General features: G+C 44.5%; 2 protein-coding genes across 3 annotated transcripts in view; one reads left to right on the top strand and one right to left on the bottom strand.

Annotated features, from left to right (window-relative positions):
* Positions 1-13472, top strand: part of btbd7 (BTB (POZ) domain containing 7) — a 22529-nt gene extending 9057 nt beyond the window's left edge. Inside the window, exons 3-11 of the mRNA XM_034133171.1 lie at positions 650-1783; positions 6761-6969; positions 7580-7655; positions 8091-8251; positions 8361-8504; positions 8978-9167; positions 9292-9470; positions 9667-10071; positions 10211-13472. Of these exons, the coding sequence (XP_033989062.1) occupies positions 650-1783; positions 6761-6969; positions 7580-7655; positions 8091-8251; positions 8361-8504; positions 8978-9167; positions 9292-9470; positions 9667-10071; positions 10211-10969 (3257 nt within the window). The 3' untranslated portion in view covers positions 10970-13472. The remainder of the gene's footprint in view (positions 1-649; positions 1784-6760; positions 6970-7579; positions 7656-8090; positions 8252-8360; positions 8505-8977; positions 9168-9291; positions 9471-9666; positions 10072-10210) is intronic.
* Positions 13023-19443, bottom strand: LOC117484811 (putative E3 ubiquitin-protein ligase UBR7). Of its 2 annotated transcripts, none has more exons than XM_034133356.1 (11): positions 19046-19443; positions 18310-18443; positions 18155-18215; positions 17967-18062; positions 17805-17858; positions 17579-17684; positions 17338-17471; positions 15470-15664; positions 14466-14622; positions 14276-14337; positions 13023-14099 (listed from the first exon to the last, which is right to left on the bottom strand). In XM_034133356.1, exons 1-11 carry the CDS (start codon positions 19160-19162, stop codon positions 14094-14096), a joined length of 1122 nt encoding a protein of 373 aa, XP_033989247.1. In that variant the 5' UTR covers positions 19163-19443; the 3' UTR covers positions 13023-14093. The 2 variants fall into 2 exon arrangements, with proteins under 2 accessions (XP_033989247.1, XP_033989169.1); XM_034133278.1 differs by having other exon boundaries at positions 13023-14074; positions 19046-19439.

The raw sequence follows: 19443 nt of genomic DNA, 5'->3' as shown, positions 1-19443 counted from the left end.
CTGGGGTGAGCTGACCTGTGCCACAGATGATTCACACTGTTAGAATGATTACTATTTGGGTCACACTGATGGATGCTGAGAGAAGGGCAGGAAGAGAGAGGATCTCCTTGGCAGAGTTTCCTCTGAAGTACGAGTTCTGTCTCGCATGCCAAAGACGACTGCCGTTTAGTGTAATTGATTGGGCTGAAGTATGCGAATGGACGGAAGTTCATCGAGGAGTACAAAGCAGGACAAAGTCTTCTATGAGCCAATTGGTTCCTAGGCTGTGAATAACCATAGTTTGGTCTCTACATAACAAAATAAAGGGGTTATGTCTGTTTTTTCTGCTGTTGAACTAGATCCAGATGCTTTGGAAGCTGGGTCAGGGTGGTGTGTGTTTGGCCTGACGGAGCTGGCCACACCACAGGGGGGCTACAGACAGATTGTGTTTCTAACAGTTTGCACTCCAGAGTGAAAGGGTGTTAGGGTTATGAAATGTCTCACTAGAAAACTATTTAAAGGAGTTGTCTAGGAAGAACTGTCATCGCTATTTCATAAAGAGAAAATATTCTTTAATTTATATCCAGTATTTCCCAAGATTCTAGTTTGGGTTTTTTTAAACACAAAGTAAAATTTCTTATGAATCTAACATGCATTGTGTTTGCTCCAGGGACGTCGTCCTACTCTCAGCAGGGATATGGCTGGGAGTCTAAGCTCTACAGCCTGGAGCACGGCCATGAGCGGCCGACAGACAGGAAGAAGAAGAGCCTTGGTCTGGCGACCCTCAAACGGAGGTTCATCAAGAGAAGGAAGTCAAGCCGCTCAGCAGATCATGCGCGGCAGATGCGAGAGCTTCTGTCAGGGTGGGACGTCCGGGACTCAAACGCCCTGGTGGAGGAGTACGAGGGCACAGCAGCGCTCAAGGAGCTAAGTTTTCAGGCCAGCCTGGCACGTGCTGAGGCCCCCAACCTGCCGCGGAATCTGGCGGCCCTCTACCAGCATAAATACTGCACCGATGTGGATCTCATCTTCCAAGGTACTTGCTTCCCAGCGCACCGGGCCATCCTGGCTGCCCGCTGCCCCTTTTTTAAGACTCTGCTATCGTCATCTCCTGGCTATGGAGCAGAGGTTCTCATGGACATTGAGACCACTGGCATTGATGTGCCCATGTTCTCTGCCCTACTTCACTACTTGTACACTGGGGAGTTTGGGGTGGGAGGGGCGGAGGATACCAGGCTGCAGAACGTGGATGTGCTGGTGCAACTCAGTGAGGAGTTTGGGACTCCCAACTCCCTGGAGGCTGACATGAAGGGCCTGTTTGACTACATGTGTTACTACGACGCTCTGCTCAGCTTCTCCTCGGACTCTGAGATGATAGAGAGCTGTAACGAGCGAGGTGCCGTGGCCGCGGCACCAACAGTGGGCTCAGGATGCCCCGGGACCCCCGACGAGGACCTTAGGGCGCATAAAGCTATCCTCTCGGCCCGCTCTCCTTTCTTTAGGAACCTTCTGCAGAGGCGCATCCGCACAGGAGAGGAAATGACTGAGCGCACATTGCAGACTCCCACGCGCATAGTGCTGGATGAGTCCATCATACCGCGGAAATATGTGCAGGTCATTCTCCACTGCATGTACACGGATGCGGTGGAGCTTGGGCTCGTGCTGCGGGGCAGCCCGTCGGTGGGCAGCCTGGGAGAGGTTCAAGCCCTGGTGTCTGGGGGGCGTGGAGCCAGCACGCGCACAGAGGAGGCCATGGAGCTGTATCACATCGCTCTGTTCTTAGAATTCAGTATGCTGGCTCAAGGTAAGCCATATTTACAGCCATATATAGAACCTTGTAAGAATAAATGATGTAATGTCTTTTTATGCTTTGCATCTTTTACCTCTCTCATTGAAATATGAGCTAATTGTCTAGCTGTACTATTATGCTTGGTCTGCTTCACAATTTAGTTTAATTTAATTAATTCATAATGTGTCCACTGACTAAATGAGAAATTGAAGTTGTATTTTTCAGATCTGGCATATAACGTGTCTAACGCTAATGTATTATTATTCTACACAGTCCTTAAAACTACATCATGCATATGGTGGAATATGTGCAATATGGTTGTGCAGAGCAGGCTGGTGTTAAACAGCTTGTCTGACAGTGATGGGTGTTGGAGCTGCGGCTGCCAGTAACAGATTGATATAGGCTGAAGGGTTTGTCTGCGTCTCCAGGGGCAGACGGCTTACTGTCTGAAACATGCGCATCTGAGCCTCTGTCGTCTACTTCGTCACTGGTCTATCTTTTCTGAGGTGACAGTGTCGTTCTGACTCTAACCACTGCTTCACTTTCTGACCCCAGTAACATGTCGAAGATTAAAGTCATGGCTTGACATGAGCCAATCACTTTGTCATTCTCACCTCCTCCAGAGTCTCTTGTCTGAGTGCTGTCCAGTTCTTCGAACACATAAAGCTCCTTTTCGATCAGAATAACTAATGCAATATTAAATACTTTAAGCAGTCTATTTCCAATGCACACAACAAGTGCTGCATTTGGCTGCCTGTCATAACTGTGGATCCAGAGAGGCTGTGTGATGCTGTTATCATATTTTATACCCGTCTTATCTTTCATAGCACCAAGATGATGTAAATTAGTTTGTCAAATATTGAAAGGGTAATAAGAGAGGCATTAAACGGTTTAAGCATACAGTTTCACTGCCCCATGCTGTGTAATGAAATCAACAGTGTTATTTTCAATTGAAATCACCAAAAATATATTGAAAATGCACTCTATATACTTTGTTGTGACTCAAAACACTTTAGTGAAGCGATTTCTTTAAAAGAAAGTTTGATAGTATGCTATGCTAAAATGGATTTATAAAAGTTATTTTGAATCCAGTTCAAAAGTATTGTTTCCTCAGTAGGCAGATATTTCAGCTTTTCTGTGTAAATTCCTACTGCAATATTGATACAATTTTAATAAACCATGTCATCCTAATGGGTTTAGATGTTCAAGGTTCATTTCATTTCATTTCACACCTTTATTTATCCAGGTTGTATCCCATTGAGATCATTGATCTCTTTTTCAAGGGAGACCTGCTCAAGTAGGTTCCACATGAAACATTAAAAACATAAACAGAACAACAGAAGGACATCATACAGTAGCATTACAGGGATTACAATTTACATACTATCCACATGCACAGGTACCAACAGCTTCCGATTCAGTAGCATCCAACCGAGCTTTAAAGGTTAATTTGTTGTCATTGAAAAACAACACAAGATTACTCATCAAAATGAAGATGAAGACACTTTATGGTGGAGTGTGGAACAGCAGGTGGAGGGAAGGAGTCTCACAGCCTGAGATAAAGAGCTGCTCTGTGGTCAGGTGGTGTGGCATCAGATACTCCTGTATCGCTTGCCAGGCGTCAGCAGGGTGAACAGGCTGTTGCGGGGGGCGGGTATTGTCTTTAAATGTCCTTCGGGCTCTTCGCTGGCACCTCGCCTTACCAATATCACTCGTGCTTGGTAGAATGGTACCAATGATGCAGAGCCCACTGTTTAAGCTTTAAAATCACAGCAAGATTCATCCTCTCAAAAATAATTACCTTTTATGAAGAACAGTTCATAGTTCTGGGACAAAAGGCACTCGATACATAAAGATGCTTGCTTAAAATATTTTAGGGATAATTTTGTTGTGGGAAGCTGCTGATCTCCGTTTCAGTGTACACTTACACAGCTGGTTAGACACCACCTCCCGTCCTCCAGCTCTAGTGTCACTCTCAGGGTCACTCTGGCAGCTTAAGCCGACGAGCAGCCAAATAGTGTCATCACCATGCACCATCACCCCCTCTTCCTTCCCATCCCCCCCTCTCAACAAGCCCCTAACTGAGGGTATTTTTATCCCCTCTCCCTCAGTGCTGCTCCGCTCTAATCAGTTCCCATGAAACCTCCATGTTAAATGAGGAGAGATAGCTGAGGTTGACCTGGTGTCATTTTATCCTAGTGTTTCATCCAGTGTTTTTTCTTTTGCCTCCGTGCCGGGGACAGCCAAGTCCAGTGGTCTTAAGGGAGGGTGGGAAGTTCTTCAAATTTGGCCCAAACGTCCACTTTGACTCAAAGACGACATTTTGGGGATCAAAGGTCACTGTGACCTCACATCCATCATATTAAACACAATATCTCAGGAGCGCATTTAGGGACTAATCAAATTTGGCAGTAATGTCCACTTGGTAATGATAACCTGATTCATTTTTTTAGAGTCAGAGTTCAATATTACTGTGAATTCAAAAACACTTTTTTGGCCATAAATCAAAATTCCTTTACTTTACAAGAAATGTCTAATCTTGGACAGACATGAATGTAAAGGGCAATTTGACTGGTTGGCACAGACACTCAATGACAGAAACTGTATTTCACATTTAATTAAAAAATCCTAACAACTAGCATCTGTAAGTTAATTATGAGATTATAAGAAATGTGTCTGTTTCCATCCCACATCAGGAAACTTCAGGGGCTGCCATGTCACTTCATGAGGCAGCAGAGGACTTTTGTCAGGGGTTTAATACACACCGTCTCGCTCCTCGTGTGGTCTTCGACTGCTGCCGTCTGGCTGTGTGTAGTTCTGACTCATGGAGGTTTTTGTTGAGCTCCCCGTCAGTCTTCCAAACTAATTCTCAACATGTGCATCCCTTTATGACTCCCTCCCACTCAAATAGCAACCAATATTAAAAGCCTTATTAATTTTTCAAGGGCGCCGCAGAGATGATAGCAAATTGGTGTGGTTTCAGCTTGTGCACTGTGGTACTTCCGCTCACTCCATACACAATAACTGACCAGTGCTTTCAGTCCTTGGCCCTGAGTGATCATCATCAGACATGATTTACTTCCAGCAGCTTGTTTACAGGCCACAGAGTGCGGTTCATGATTTAAGTGGCTTTGGAGACGGTGCGCTCCATAAACAAAGAGCTCCAAATAATAACAGCAGGACAAAATGCATACGTCCTCCAAAGTTAGTGTAGTGTTAAGCTGGCTGTTGCTGCTCCTGCTGTTGTGTTGATATTCTTGTCAGTCGACTAAACTCCAATGAATGTGGTGTACCACCCGTGGAGAGAAGGGGAGGTGGGTTAGTATTAGATATAATGCTGATTCTAATCTCCTGCTCATATTAAAAGTGCTGCGTTTTAAAAGACAGGCTGTGAATTATAATGTGATAACACAGAGCAGAGCTGTTTGCTTTCCTGGGCCACTGGTCCCAAGTGGGGTATTTTGTGCCTTTGTGCATGTTTGTTTGTGTGTGTCTACTTCTCAGAGAGGGCAAAGGTGAAAGACTGACGTGAAGGAAAAAGCACTTTCTAGAAGACAGACAGCAAAGGCAGGAGTGCTGGAGATGGAGGCACAGATGTTTTGAATCCATTTCCTGTCTGTTTATAGCAGATAAAAAAGCCAAAGTGCCATGGTCCACATTTCAACTTCATCTGTCTACTTAACGATGCAGGGTTTCCACCCTTCGTTTTAACTCTGCAGGTGTCTGCTTTGCATTTCGCTAACTTGACATGACAACTGAAGATGCCTAAAAGGGGAAGTGTCATACGTTTGTGCGTCCATGCGCACATGTGGATGTGCAGTTCTTCTAGCATGTGTGCAAGTCTTAAAAGTGTGCGAGTTGTGCGTGGATGGATAAGAAGCGTTAGATTCGAAATCAGGAGCATCTTTGGAGCCTTCACTCTCAAGTCTGGTGTCCAGTTTCCCAGAGAGTGTGTTTGGGGGCGGAAAGGCAACTTAGATCCTCTACTTTAAGATAAGCGTTTCCCAGAGGAGCGTTGCTACTTACCTGATGGACAGGACAGACTGGAATGAGGAAGTTGGCGAGCTTGTGTTTCAGTTTAGATCGGCTCTAACTGGACGTCAGTCAGTCTGGCTTTATCTCCATGGAAGTCCATTTTATAAATGTTGTTGACCAGAGAATAAAAGCCACTAAAGCTCTGACGTGTTTGGCATAGAAAGCTTGACCTAGCCAATCATATGTTAATCCGAGTGGATGTTTGGGGGTTTAATTGTGCCTAAAAGAATCCCTGTTAGAATAAGTGTGAGTTTGAGTGCTGGCGCAGCAGGCTACATTTTCAAATCGTGTGTGTGTGTGTGTGTGTGTGTGTGTGTGTGTGTGTGTGTGTGTGTGTGTGTGTGTGTGTGTGTGTGTGTGTGTGTGTGTGTGTGTGTGTGTGTGTGTGTGTGTGTGTGTGTGTGTGTGTGTGTGTGTGTGTGTGTGTGTGTGTGTGTGTGTGTGTGTGTGTGTGTGTGTGTGTGTGTGTGTGTGTGTGTGTGTGTGTGTGTGTGTGTGTGTGTGTGTGTGTGTGTGTGTGTGTGTGTGTGTGTGTGTGTGTGTGTGTGTGTGTGTGTGTGTGTGTGTGTGTGTGTGTGTGTGTGTGTGTGTGTCATCAAGGTATCAAAGGCATTTATATGGGTTGGTGTGTTACAGAGTTAAACCACTGCCTGCTGTTCTGGTATGTGCCCTGATTTAGGAAACACAGCGAGGAGGATGTGGGGGCTAGTAGAGGGAGATCCCTGGGTCAGTGAATACGAGTCAAAACTACTAATGGTCTGGCAGTGGCTGCAGAAATACATTTTGTATTCTTTCTTTAAATCATTCATTATTAAACTTATTTTCCTTTGGCTTTTGTTAAGTATCATAGAGCTAGCTTTAATATATGTACTTGAAACATAAGACACGTGTTCCCATGAAGAGACTGGATTGAATATCAAGGTGTAAATTACTTATGCATCTCATTGTGTCTCCCAGGCTGTGAGGACATTGTTGTGGAGAGCCTTTCTCTGGACTCACTCGTCCCCATCCTGAAGTGGAGCTCCCAGCCGTATGGCTCCAAGTGGGTCCACAGGCAGGCCATGCATTTCCTCTGCGAGGAATTCAGTCAGGTCGTCACCTCAGATGTTCTCTACGAGCTTAGCAAAGAGCACCTCCTCTGCGGCATTCAGTCTGACTACCTGCAGGTAAGAAACGGAGCACGAGTTGTCAATCTGTTGTCACTCTCTCTGACATTTCTCAGCATGGAAGATACATTTTCTAGCATGAAGCGTCAGTAATGGGAGCCTGACATGTTGTCAGAATGACTGCTTAGTGAAAATACAGTGAACACATAGACATCAATGCATTAACAAACTCTGTGACACACACACACATACATACATACATACATACATACACACACACACACACACACACACACACACTGATGACACTCAGAGTCTCCAGAGTTGAGTACCATTCCCTTGAGGAAATGCCTTCAAACCAAGAACCTAATCAAAGCTGAGGTGTCATCTGCACTGCCAAGCTAGTCTGGCATCAGACCAGATGGTTGGGGTGAAGTGTTGACATGCAAATACACAAACAGACCAACCAGGCCGGAGCTATGCCGGGACACCGTCTGAACATATTGCATCTGCACCTTATCCTCACTTAACAGCTTTCTAGATTTGTTCCCGGAAATATCTAACCTTGTCCTAATAATGCTTTTGTGTCTTTCTTTCTCCCCGTCCTATATCTCTGTCTCTCTATGTCTCTCTCTTTCTCTCTCTCTCTTTACCCCTGGCTCATTCACAGGCGAGTGAACAGGACATTCTCAAGTATGTTGTTAAGTGGGGCGAGCAGCAGCTTATTAAGAGGATGGCAGACAGGGGTAAGATAATACACTCTATAATTACCCTCTGAGCAGACCCCTAATGGCTCTGAGGAAATTACCCACTTACCAAGAGCCTCCAAAAAATGTCTAAAAGCAATACTAAAATGAACCAAACTTTACCCTTCAAAAAGGAGTGGCCTCATTGTGTGTTCTGACCTCGTATGCAGTTGTCCTATGTCGGATTTATGGTCAAGGTTTTAAGTCATCATATTATATGGGCTAGTAACCTGCTTAGGAAGCTTAACCCCACAGTGGGCAATGAAATGCTAATCTGCAATTTGTTAAATTGAACTTGCCTGAACAATGTGAAAAAAGCCAGCAGGTTGACTTAAAAACATGAAAAGCCTTATCATGGATGCATAAATAGTCACGGTTATATGCATTATATAAAAAAAAAAACGCTAATGGCTGTTCCTGTCCTAATTTACCCAGAGCCCAACCTGTTGAGCGGCACAGCCCACAGTGTGAACAAGAGGGGAGTGAAAAGGAGAGACCTGGATGTGGAGGAGCTAAAAGAGATCCTGTCTCCGCTCCTGCCCTTCATCCGGACTGAGCACATCTTACCTCCCAACAGTGACGTCCTCTCTGACGCGGTCAGTACTCATTGTCTGCTTTCCTCAGCTGATGTGTGTGTACTGCTCTGCATCTGAGTCATTGTAACCTTCATAAACCGAGCATCCTATTCTTCCCCTCTGTCCACAGCTGAAAAGGGGTTTGATAAGCACCCCTCCTTCAGACATGCTGCCCACAGCTGAGGGGGGCAAAGCCAATGCCTGGTTACGGCAGAAGAGTGCTGGCATCTATGTGCGCCCCCGCCTCTTCTCTCCTTATGTGGAGGAGGCTAAGGTAAGGCTCATTCACTTCTAATTAATGGGGCCTTCAGACAGCGCAGGAAGCAGTGGAATATTTGGTGTCCCTTATAGCTATCATCAAAGAGAGCAGAGGTTCTGTGAAGAGGACAGACTAACCATTAGGTGTGTTGGGAAAATGTGTGGACCTATTCATAGCTCAGAAAGCGTTAAGATCAACCATGCCCAGCTGTTGCTATGCATACTCACCTTCTCAAAGAGCAGCCTCCATCATCTTGACTGAAATTAATTTGATGTCCATTTGCACATTTTCCTAATAACTTATAGGGCTTCCCAGGGTCATGAATATTTATGAACGTTTCCCAAGACCAGAGAGATTCATCATTAGATGAAGTGTCAATCAAGTGGAACTCATTTGCAAACCCTCTGTGTCCTTGAGCTGCACATAGGAGTTTGTATTTCGCAGAAGTTCTGGTCTAACTTGCCCTCTCTCGTCTGCCTGCCCCTCAGTCTGTGCTTGATGAAATGATGGTGGAGCAGACGGACCTGGTGCGTTTGCGCTTAGTGCGCATGTCCAACGTCCCAGACACACTCTACATGGTCAACAACGCCGTGCCTCAATGCTGTCACATGATCAACCACCAGCAGATGGCCAGCAACTCCAACACAGCTCCATCAGTTGTGGCCAATGAAATTCCAGGTAAGAGGATTGCCGGTGCTCATGTCAGCAAAAACCAAACTATTCATGTATCCTTAACATGTTGCTCGTATAAAAAAAGTGATCCATCCATCAATGAATGTGTTTTTTTGTGTGCGTCTTTCAGTGCCCCAGCTGTCTGTGGTGAAGGAGATGATCCGGAGGCTGCAGGAACTGAGGCACACAGAGCAGGTCCAGAGAGCTTATGCCCTCAACTGTGGTGAAGGAGCCACCGTCAGCTATGAGCTGCAGCTGCGAGTTCTGAGGGAGTTCGGTCTCGCAGACGGAGCCACTGAGCTACTGCAGGTCAGTGTGAAGCAGTTTGTCCCCGGGGGGGGGGGGGGAAGGGGATGATAGGACATGTCTAACAGGGGGGGAACAAAGACCTTGAAAAACCACAGGAAGATAAATCTTAAGAAAAATCTTGAAAAAGCTTTGTCAGCTCCAAATCGATACAGTTTTTACTTTTTTTATAACCTCTGTTGTCTTTTTGTGTTTTCAGAACCCGTACAAGTTCTTCCCTGATGAACGGTTTGGAGACGAGAGTCCAATTCTGGCTCTGCGCAAGGTGGGTCGGTGTCGGGTAAACAGCAGCCCAGCCATGGATAGCATGTTCACAGAGCTGGAAGGGGTAGTGGGCTTCCACCCTCCCCTACCTCCTCCACCTCCCCCATACCACCCCCCTGCCACACCCAGCCATGCTCAGCTCAAGGGTGCCTGGCGTCCCCGTGTGCCCATGCCCACCCCCACCCGTTCCTTTTCCTACCCCTGCAACCGCACCCTGATCCAGCGCCATGCGGCCGCTAAGCATGGCAGCTCAGAATACTCCTCTGTGCCCAGGCCGCAGCCCCCAGACTGCACCAACCCGCAGGCTATGGGCCGAGCTTTGCTTTCAGACCAGCAAGCGGTGAGTCGTGTGTTACTTCCTAGAGTCCTTGGGGTTATGGTTGTGTTTATTTAAATGCAGCTTTGTGGGTTGTGCCTGGGATCACAAGTTACTCAAATGTCAGGTAACGTAACACGTTTGTATGTGTTTTCTGATGCAGATGAACCTGGAGCCTGTTATGAGGGAGTTCATGCCTGACATTGCCCTGGGCGTCTCTGTAATGTCCCTGAGGGATCAGCACATGGCAGAGATGGACAGGGACGGCCCTCACAGCCCGATGGGCCCACCCGGACACCATCTGCCTCACGGACCCTGCCCCGCTGCCCGCCACAGCCACGGTCCGGGACATGGCCACTCCTGCAAGAGACACGCTCCGGAGCCCAAGCTGGAGGCTCAGGCCGAGTTCCCTGACCTGTATGATTTCTCCTGCCGACCTGCGACCCCGACCTCCGCTCACCCCCTGCCCTCCTTTGCAGGACCAGACCTTTACAGCCACAGCTGCACCCCCTCCAGCTCTTATCCACCTCCCTACATTTCTGACTCTCAGCCCCAGGCCCGCACGCAGGGACGGACTGCCCCAGACCCGCTGCGTCTGGATGTCCTCAGCATGACCTCTCAGAGGCATGATGGAGTCCTAGCCAGCCCTTCTGGGGCCCAGCCTAGGATGGGGCACATCCCAAGGGGGCGATCAAATGAGACAGACCTGACTCACGGCTTAGGCCATTTACGGTCTCCCAGTGGGAACATGGACAGCTATGAGGAGAGGCACACAGGACCACGGGATGCCCCGGAGGAGATGGTTCTATCTGGAGAATCATTGGGCTCCGGGTCCCTCCAGCAGCCTCACAGGAACAGTGTCAGCGAGGACCGCAGGTCACCCAGCAAGCCTGACTACCCTTATAAGAAGTCTGCACTTTAACCCCCGTAGGAGCAGGGGTTGAGTTAAGAAAAGGGAAAGCATGATGAGTGGCTGTCCATCACAATGGATGGCAAAGCACTAAATGTGTGCCTGCGTATATATGTATGTGTGTGTGTGTGTGTATGTGTATGTGTGTGTGTGTGTGTGTGTGTGAGAGATAAGAGCAGGGGAGAGGGGTGGTCGATGGTTGCTATTTATAGGATCTGTCCTTTTTGTCCTACCTCTATCACACTGTGCTATCCATCACACAGTCAGAGTATGGAATGAGTAAGAGCTGTAGGGTAATTGTCAATGCTTGTAATTGATTGCCTGGTCCTGCTGGTTTAGAGGATGACTCAGGCTCTACTAGTATGGATTGGTGACTTGAGTTTGATTGTAAAGAAAGAGGTTAGCTCTTTTTTTTGGTGAGTCCTGCATGAGGTGGTCACAAAACTAGAATATGTAGCTCAGTTATGAACTGATGGTTTAACAAAGATTATATTCATAGACCCTGTTGTCTCTCGATTTTTTTACAGCATTGAATGGGCAGATGTCAGGATAGGAATCTCAATTTACACAAGCTAGCAATGGTACACAGTCTGGGACAGGGAGTATTATGATAAAATCATATGTAAATACGTCTGGCTGTATTATTTTCCTCCTAATTCCATTTCTTCCTGTAGCATGCCTATAGCAACCCTCTTAACTAGTGTTCTCCTCCCGGCCTTGGTTTTGCAGTGCTGATGAGTAATGGGCCAAGGTTTGGTCACACAAAGCAGGAATTGGATCCGACAGGAAGTAGGTCATCATTCTCCAGTAACCCAGTCAGGCTTTACCTATCGCAGCCTTTGAGTGTCTGGCTTGGAGGCAAAGGCCTGGTGTTTTCAGAGGGGTGGGGGGGGCAGGTGGATCGCGAGCAGGTTTCATTACTGGGATACAGTGGAAATATAGGGGTGCCATGGCAACTGACGTACAGTGATCGACTAGAATAATGGGGGTTTGTTGTTTTTTCAGCTGAAACAGGTGTATGTTTGTGCGTGTGAGTCTGTGTGTGAGGATAACTTTGATACACACAGGTGTTTAGACAATCTCAGTACTGTACACTCCCATCTTTAGTCAGGTCTGTTTGTACGTATCAGAGTCAGATTAACCAGAAGCTGTGGCACAGAGTGCTGCGGTTAACGTGCTAGATTATCTTGTTCTGTTTAATCCAATAGCATAAAGTAAAGAAATCTAAAGCCTTAAGCAGTGCTTGGAATATCCAGTTTTCCTTTGTTCAATTAAGAATGATGTCATTATATCGCAACCCCGTTTAATTGCTTATTGGACTGTTCTGATCACAAAAGACACGTTAGCTACCCCTAACCCAAAATTTGAAACCATGCATCATTGCCTCCATGACGCCACCCTATGGCAGACTGTGGACCTGCACAGTCAGTGTTGATACTGTTAAATATGCTGTTAAGAGCTGCAGCAGCTGTAGCTAAAGAACCATGCAAATACACACATGAAAGCCTGTTGCAGCCAGCAGCTGGCATACAACCTCACATGAGTTCCATTGCACCTGTCCATTAGCTGAACGGAAAAAGAACAAATGAGTTTTGAACAAAAGGAATCGGAAGAAAAGTTGGCGATTGCTGGCTCACATCTCCAATGGAAATTGTATATAATGAATTGAGCTCCACACGTTCTGAGAAATGTTTAATGGTTTCTATCACATGTTAGTGGTTGTTGGAGTTTGTATTGTAGTGGACAACACTGTGTACTTGTCTTTGTCATGAACTCTCACTAAGAATGTGTGGTCTAAAACATAAAGATTGTCTCAGAATCTATTTTGTTCTTAAATGTTAAGATTAGGGCAGTCTGTACAATGTTGTAGATGGTGTGGATAACTATGTTTTGTAGAGATGTTTTTTTTTTCTTCCCTATGTTTCTTTACTTTCAAAGTAACAGGAATATGTAGAGGATCTGAAGATATTAGCTCTCTGCTCTGCAGTGATGAAGTTGCCAAGCAGAAAAATCATTTTTCCATCTAGATTGCTTCATGGGGAAAAAATGCAAAACTCTAGATTCCTCCCCATGTTCATGTTGGGCAGTTGTTTTATTTTCCAGGACAATGTTCCGTCGAATAAAAGTCCTTGTTTTGCTCTTTGCTGTAGAGAAGTCAGTGCCTTCCCCCGCCTGCGGCTGGGCTTTTATTGGAAAAGTGACTTTGATGTCTATGCAAGCTCTTTTCTACCAGCCTGCATCAAATAGTCCTTTCAAATCTCATGTAGCTCATTTTGTGTACATAGTGTTATTTAGCACCTTTTGAAATGGAACCATCTGAAATGTGTGATTGCTTGTGTTGAAATACAACAGGTACTTTGAACTTGTATCGTATCATAGAAAACATGTTTGTAGATTGATATTAAGTTGCATTTAGTTTCACTGAATCTATTTTTCTACTGTCACCTCAAAAGGTGCATAACAGTGGTCAACTTGGGCATCCTCAAAATAAACTGGTTTGATATTATGGAAAATATTTGATCGTTTTGTTCACTAGAAACGTGATATTTTTATTTGAAACAATAATCCACATAAAACAGCGATATTTGTTTACATCACTTTTACAAACATGTTTGTCGCCCCCAGAAAACACAATTTAAAACACATGGTATTAAAATGACAGACTGAACAGGAATACACATGACATTGCCATGTTCCTCTGATGGACTCGTAACAAATAAAATCTTTTTAAAGCATATCGGGCTGGAATAAAATGTATTTTGCTCATCAACGATTCAAGTAACATTCATTATGAACTTCAGAGTTAAGGCATTATTTTAAATCAATAAAAACAATTGAACATGAAACTCACTAGAAGTAACATTTCTTAACAGCATGTCAGTACTCTTTGCACTAGTTGTTCAAGCTTTAGGATCACATTGGTTGCAGCAAGAATCCCCTTTATTTAACAAGGAAAAAGGGTCATTTTCTAATTTCCACATTCATTCAAAGCACCATATGAAGCAGGCATATGATGGCAGCATGGCCTCCTTGTTACTGGTTCCCTGCATTGGTCCTTCGTTTCTTTTTAGCCCGCAGCTCCTCGAAGAACTGGTGAACAGCTTCGACTGTGACCGTCTGAGAGAGACAGTGTTTTTCAGGTCTGAGAATTAGAGTTTAAAAGCACACATAACACCCAGTATACCAACATGGCGTGTAAAATGAAACTAATACCTATTGCATGTGGGTCATAATTAAATACTGATGGATCCAGTACATCACAGGCCTTGCTATGTTAAATTATTATGCTCCAGACTATATTTGACATTCATTCCTCACCTTTCCTTCAGCAACACACTGTTCTAAAAACGCAGTCATCGAAGTTGTGAACTCGTTGAAACCTGAGGGGAGGACCACATGATTAATTAGTCTCGACCAATCGCCTCTGCCATAAATATCACTCTGCATGATTAATGTACATCCTCGGGAGGGAAAAATGACCCTATATCCTTTCCCTCCCCGCACTCACCGTAAATGACCTCCAGCTGCTGCACACGGTCCATCGAGTTAGTCAGCGCCATCAGCGGGTGCTGCCCAAATGGCTCGTCCATGCCTTTGTTCTCATAGGCCAGAATAGTGTCGGATTGATCCATGAGGAACTGCACCTCGGCAGCCACATAGAGCTTCTGTGCAACACAAGGAAGGAAAAACATGAATTAATCAATCTCCATAGACACTTTTGCATGATCACATGTAGGCCCAATCCCAAACCACGCCCTATACCCTACCCCTACACACTCCCCCTCCGTGATGGAGTGAACTCCGTGGAGTGACACATGAGGCTCCCTCCTGTCAGATGGAGGGAGTAAATACAGCGGCAAGCTTTGGGACAAACTCCCCTCTCTCCGGCAGAAACAGGAAATGCCGTAACGGTTTCAAATCAGCATCTCTTAGACAAAACATGTAAATTAATAACTCAAATAAAACTCCAAACATCTTTAATTGTTACTTTTTTGTAAAGCTCTTTTAGTTTTAAACCTGATGTTTATAAGCTTCTTAGTTTTTGCAACAGTCAAAATATTATATTTATTTACAATATACACAACTTTATAATAAAATGCACACATTTACCTTTTTCTAGACTAAACACAGGTATGAGTTAAAAGTTAAAAAAATATGAGGTTATCATGAGGTTGTTAACATTGCAATTTATCAGTGGAAGTTTGCTGGAACTACTTGTAAACAGCGTGTTTCCTGACGGACACACACAGCGTTGAGACCGGTCAGGTAGAGACCGGTCTCCAGTCAGCACCGCTGCAGACTCGCTGTTTGAGGGCTTGATAGCCCACTCCCCCTGCACACTCGTTGGTTTGGAACAGCACTTAATGTGGCGGACCCTCCGCGCGAACGCGCAAACGGAGGGGTAGTGTGTAGGGGGCGGTTTGGGATTGGGCCGTAGAGTCAACATCTGCAGAGGGGCTTGCTTGAGCCCCATGCAGAAGCCCACATTATGAACCAGTGTTTGCGGCCTACCTTGCAGCTCATGCAGGTGCAGAGCTGGGAGCGCCAGCTGTAGGGCCAGAACACGGCCCCCTGCCGCTGCCTCTCCGGACCCTCGGCCTGCAGCTCCTCCAGCCTGCACACAACGGTTTTGGTCGTGGCGTTTGCAGTGCTGCTTGTCATTTCCTCGTGGCTCCGCTTGCAAGGGGAACTCCTGTTTGCTGCTTCCTAGGATACATATAATAACAGAGAATGGAGTGAGTTACTTTTTTTTAAAACTGTCAGGAGAAATAAATGATAAAAGCTTGGGTTTTATAACATCTCCGCACACACAGCCCAGTTAGCTCTGGGGAAGTCTCAAGGCAACTGACACGATGAGATGATTGGGTGATGAAAATCACCAGTTTACAGTAAGCTGTCCTGTGAAGCCTGGCCAAAGCCGTCTACAGAGCAGGAGAAGCAGTGCCTCATGGGTCATTTCCCCCTTAATTACCCAGAGGAAGGGGAAAGCATGATAACTGGAGCCTGCTCTATAATCTGCTCATTACCCTCCAGCCCCATCTTGTGGCTACAAAACACCAGATGCCAAGGAGGAATGTGCAGAGAGCCCACAAATACTGAGCCTTTAGGGACCTTTTCTGAAAGAATCCCTGCATTATACATGGAAACTCCACATAAAAGTATGGAGCATTTTCTCAATGAGCAATACTTCATACATACTCCAACAATAACAAACAAACAATCGATACTAATCAAGAACTTCAAAATAAAAATGTAATTGAACCTATAACTATAGTAGTTGTTCCTGGCTATACACTTACAATGCTTACATGCAAAGAGTAATCAGATTAAGACAATAGTTTGATATAACTGGAGAACAGTTTGTTAATCCCATTGAGTGGTAATATAAATTGTGATGTAAAAGTAAAACCACAATCTTTAAACAATAGTCCCCTCAAAATATTTTACATCTCATCTTCAGGGAAATCTGACTCAGATCTTTCTTTTTACTTTGCTTCTTTTTTATTAAGCAACAAATAATTAAAGCTGGATAAATTGATTCTCAAGTGGGGTTGGTAAAAGTAGCATATCAAAGTTATTTTTTGGTCTGAGAAAAATAGACAGACTGATGCTACCCTCAACCTCATCATGCAGTCACCCGTCTCTGTTTGGTAAATCAATGATTTGACATAAGTGAATCTGTAACAGCTGAAGAGTGGGCCCGCATCTGTGTAATAAAAAATCTGAGACAGAGGAAATGGAGGGCTTGATTGTGTATCCATTAAAACAATGAATTCATCATGATACTATTCGATACAAACATTATATATTATCAAATTGAATTATCATCCACATTTAACATGACATGTTTAATGAACTTGTGGCGAGGGTATGTTTTCTTTATAATTTTCTGAATCTAAAATGAGCATAATTGAAGGACTGATAAACCAAAACCATAAATGGAAAGGTTACAACAGGAGATGTTAATGTATTTGTCTTTTTCAATCGTCCAAGTTGCAACTGCGACTGGGAAAGCTTATACATATATTTCAACATGGCACTTTATAATATGAAAGAAAAAAAAAATAACAAACATGTTAAATGTAAATAAATCCAGGTTTTGGATGTAACATTTAATTAATCCTTGAAACTGCTTTTTAAGTTGTCAGGTGACATGGACATAGGCATTAGCTAACATGGGAATTTTTACAATCTCTAAAAGCCTCTACGTAGAAATGAGTTTTAAAGCTGGGGAAGCACCAGTTTTTAGTTGGTGTTAGTTTGTATCCTGTTCACTTTATCTCAATTATATCTGTTTTCACTCTTAATAATGGAAAACCCCTTGATGCATACTGTACTTAGAAACAGAGGCAGAGGGTCTCATGAGCAAGGTTTCTCACCTCCTGCTTTGTGTGCTCGACACTGGTGGACGGTTCCTCATCTCTGCTTGGACTGGACTCTTCCTTTTCTGCTCCTTCCTCTACATCGACTTCTACCTCCTCTTCAGGCTGACTGACACTGATCACAGGTGGTGCTAAAGGGCAAACACCAATGGAAAAATGACTCTCTGTACATTTGTGTTAAATGTTAGACATGTGGGTTTGTATTTGCTGTAAGAAGAAGCTCAGGATAATAAGTTACCTGCAAAGTGAGCAGCATACGTCCACAGGAGGGGAAACCTGTTCATGCAGGTCTCACATATCATCTCTTGCAGCTCATCAGGTTCCACTGTGGTGCAGCCCAGGTGCTGTCAAGGACAAACCAAATGACTACACAATGAGCGGTAGTCTTATAGCAGTGACATTAATGTACATTTAATTAGAAAGATGCTCAGAAATGTTGTTTTAATAACACGACTCATGCTCACCATGCTATGAAGCCAATCCTCACAGATGATACACTGAATCATCTCATCGTTGGACTATTGGGTAAATAAAAAAGGTGTTTTGTGTAACAGACAAATAAACACTACATTTAATCCAATAATCTGACTTGCATTATCTCAGAGATGAAAAATAAAAAGGATTACCTGATCGTCTGCGTCTGGGTACGGCCGGTCGCACGTGCAGTAGCAGCCGTTGAAGTTGTGATTGTATTGATTTCTGTCGTTTTGCTCATCTTTGGCCTGTGAATACAAGAGATAGAACAACTTCAACACATCAGAACAGAAATGGCGGTGATTCAGTTAGAAAATCTTAAGAAAATCAGAGGACTCACAAGAATTAGCTGGCACTTGAACTCCCCGAACTTGCCATTTCCACAGTCACAGCGGAAATTTCTTAACAGAAAAATAGTAACATTTTTGTAAGGACAAAGCAAGCTGTAGGAATTATTTTTTATAAGCAGTTTAGAAACACACACAGACAAATTACCTTTTGGTGTATAGTTCAAAGATATCATGTCCTTCGTGGCATTTATTGGCACAGGCCAGACACACTCCAGCAGGCTCTGCAGCATTGGGAGTGCAGGTGCTGCAGGCAAACACAGCCTGTCTCTTTACATAGCCCTGAAACAATCAATCAATCAAAAACGTTATTAATCCTGCAAGGGGCAATTGGTTATGAACAGCTGCATTGCGTTAAATGCTGAAGAAAAGTCCGCAAACAAAAGCCTAGCATGAGCTTGTGTCTTTTAAAAGGTGTTTGTGGAGGTTGTGCAGTATAAAAAGCTTTGCATCCTCTTCGCCTCACCCTGCCCGATACGCAAATTGTAGTGGATAAAATTCACCACCTACTAATAATGACATGACAAGGCCTTTAGCAATGTTCTCAAAAATAGCACAAAGAGAAATAAAAATACAGCAATCCACATATTATTGATCCCATATCCCATGTCATTTAGCACTTAAGTAGTTATTCTAAATACTCTGATTAGTAATACTGCAAAGATACAAAGGGTGTTTTATTAATTAATAGTGTTTCTATTGAGTGCCCCTTGGAAACAACAAGCCTTACGATAAATAAGTATAACGTGAAAAAACACGACTGTTTAATTGTCAGCTACATGGTACACCCTGTACTGCATCTTAAACTGCAGTGCTTGTTTTGCAAAAAGCGACGAGGCGACAGTAGGCGGATAAAGGCGACGGCTGCAGGGAGCTTTTCTTACCCGAGAATAGGAGCAGTTTTCTGGGTCGCTTCCAGCCAGCACAGCCAGGGCCTGCTCGAGCTCCTCCTCGCTGGCAAGACTATCGTCAATGTCTGGTTCTTCTTGATTTGCAGCCATGCTGGTAAAACTGGGCGAAGAGGACAAAGACACAGACCGGTCTGACCTGCAGCAGTGTTGACAAATGACTGTTCCGGGCGGGAGTTTGAGCCCACACCACGTGGAGGAAGTTACGCAGGATACCGATCAACAATCAACAACAGCGCGAGGGCCCCAGATTCCGGTGTCTTTTTCATATAATCTCTAGAATGCTTTACTTTTTAGTATTGTATGTTTGTTTTCATATTAATTTGATCGACATGTGTGTTCACGCTGTTCAAAAGAGAAACACAATGAATATG

The sequence above is a fragment of the Trematomus bernacchii genome, unplaced genomic scaffold (genome assembly GCF_902827165.1).
Source record: "Trematomus bernacchii unplaced genomic scaffold, fTreBer1.1, whole genome shotgun sequence".
NCBI lineage: Eukaryota > Metazoa > Chordata > Actinopteri > Perciformes > Nototheniidae > Trematomus > Trematomus bernacchii.
This window is presented reverse-complemented; position numbering and strand designations above follow the sequence as displayed.

What these genes read in the sequence shown, in the direction of transcription:
- LOC117484811 (XM_034133278.1), bottom strand. Translation starts at nt 19,162, where the DNA reads ATGGCTGCAAATCAAGAAGAACCAGACATTGACGATAGTCTTGCCAGC. An exon ending in AAAACTGCTCCTATTCTCGG is followed by an intron (nt 18,444 to 19,045) that starts GTAAGAAAAGCT and finishes TGATTGTTTCAG; the next exon opens with GGCTATGTAAAGAGACAGGC. An exon ending in GTATGCTGCTCACTTTGCAG is followed by an intron (nt 17,472 to 17,578) that starts GTAACTTATTAT and finishes TTTGCCCTTTAG; the next exon opens with CACCACCTGTGATCAGTGTC.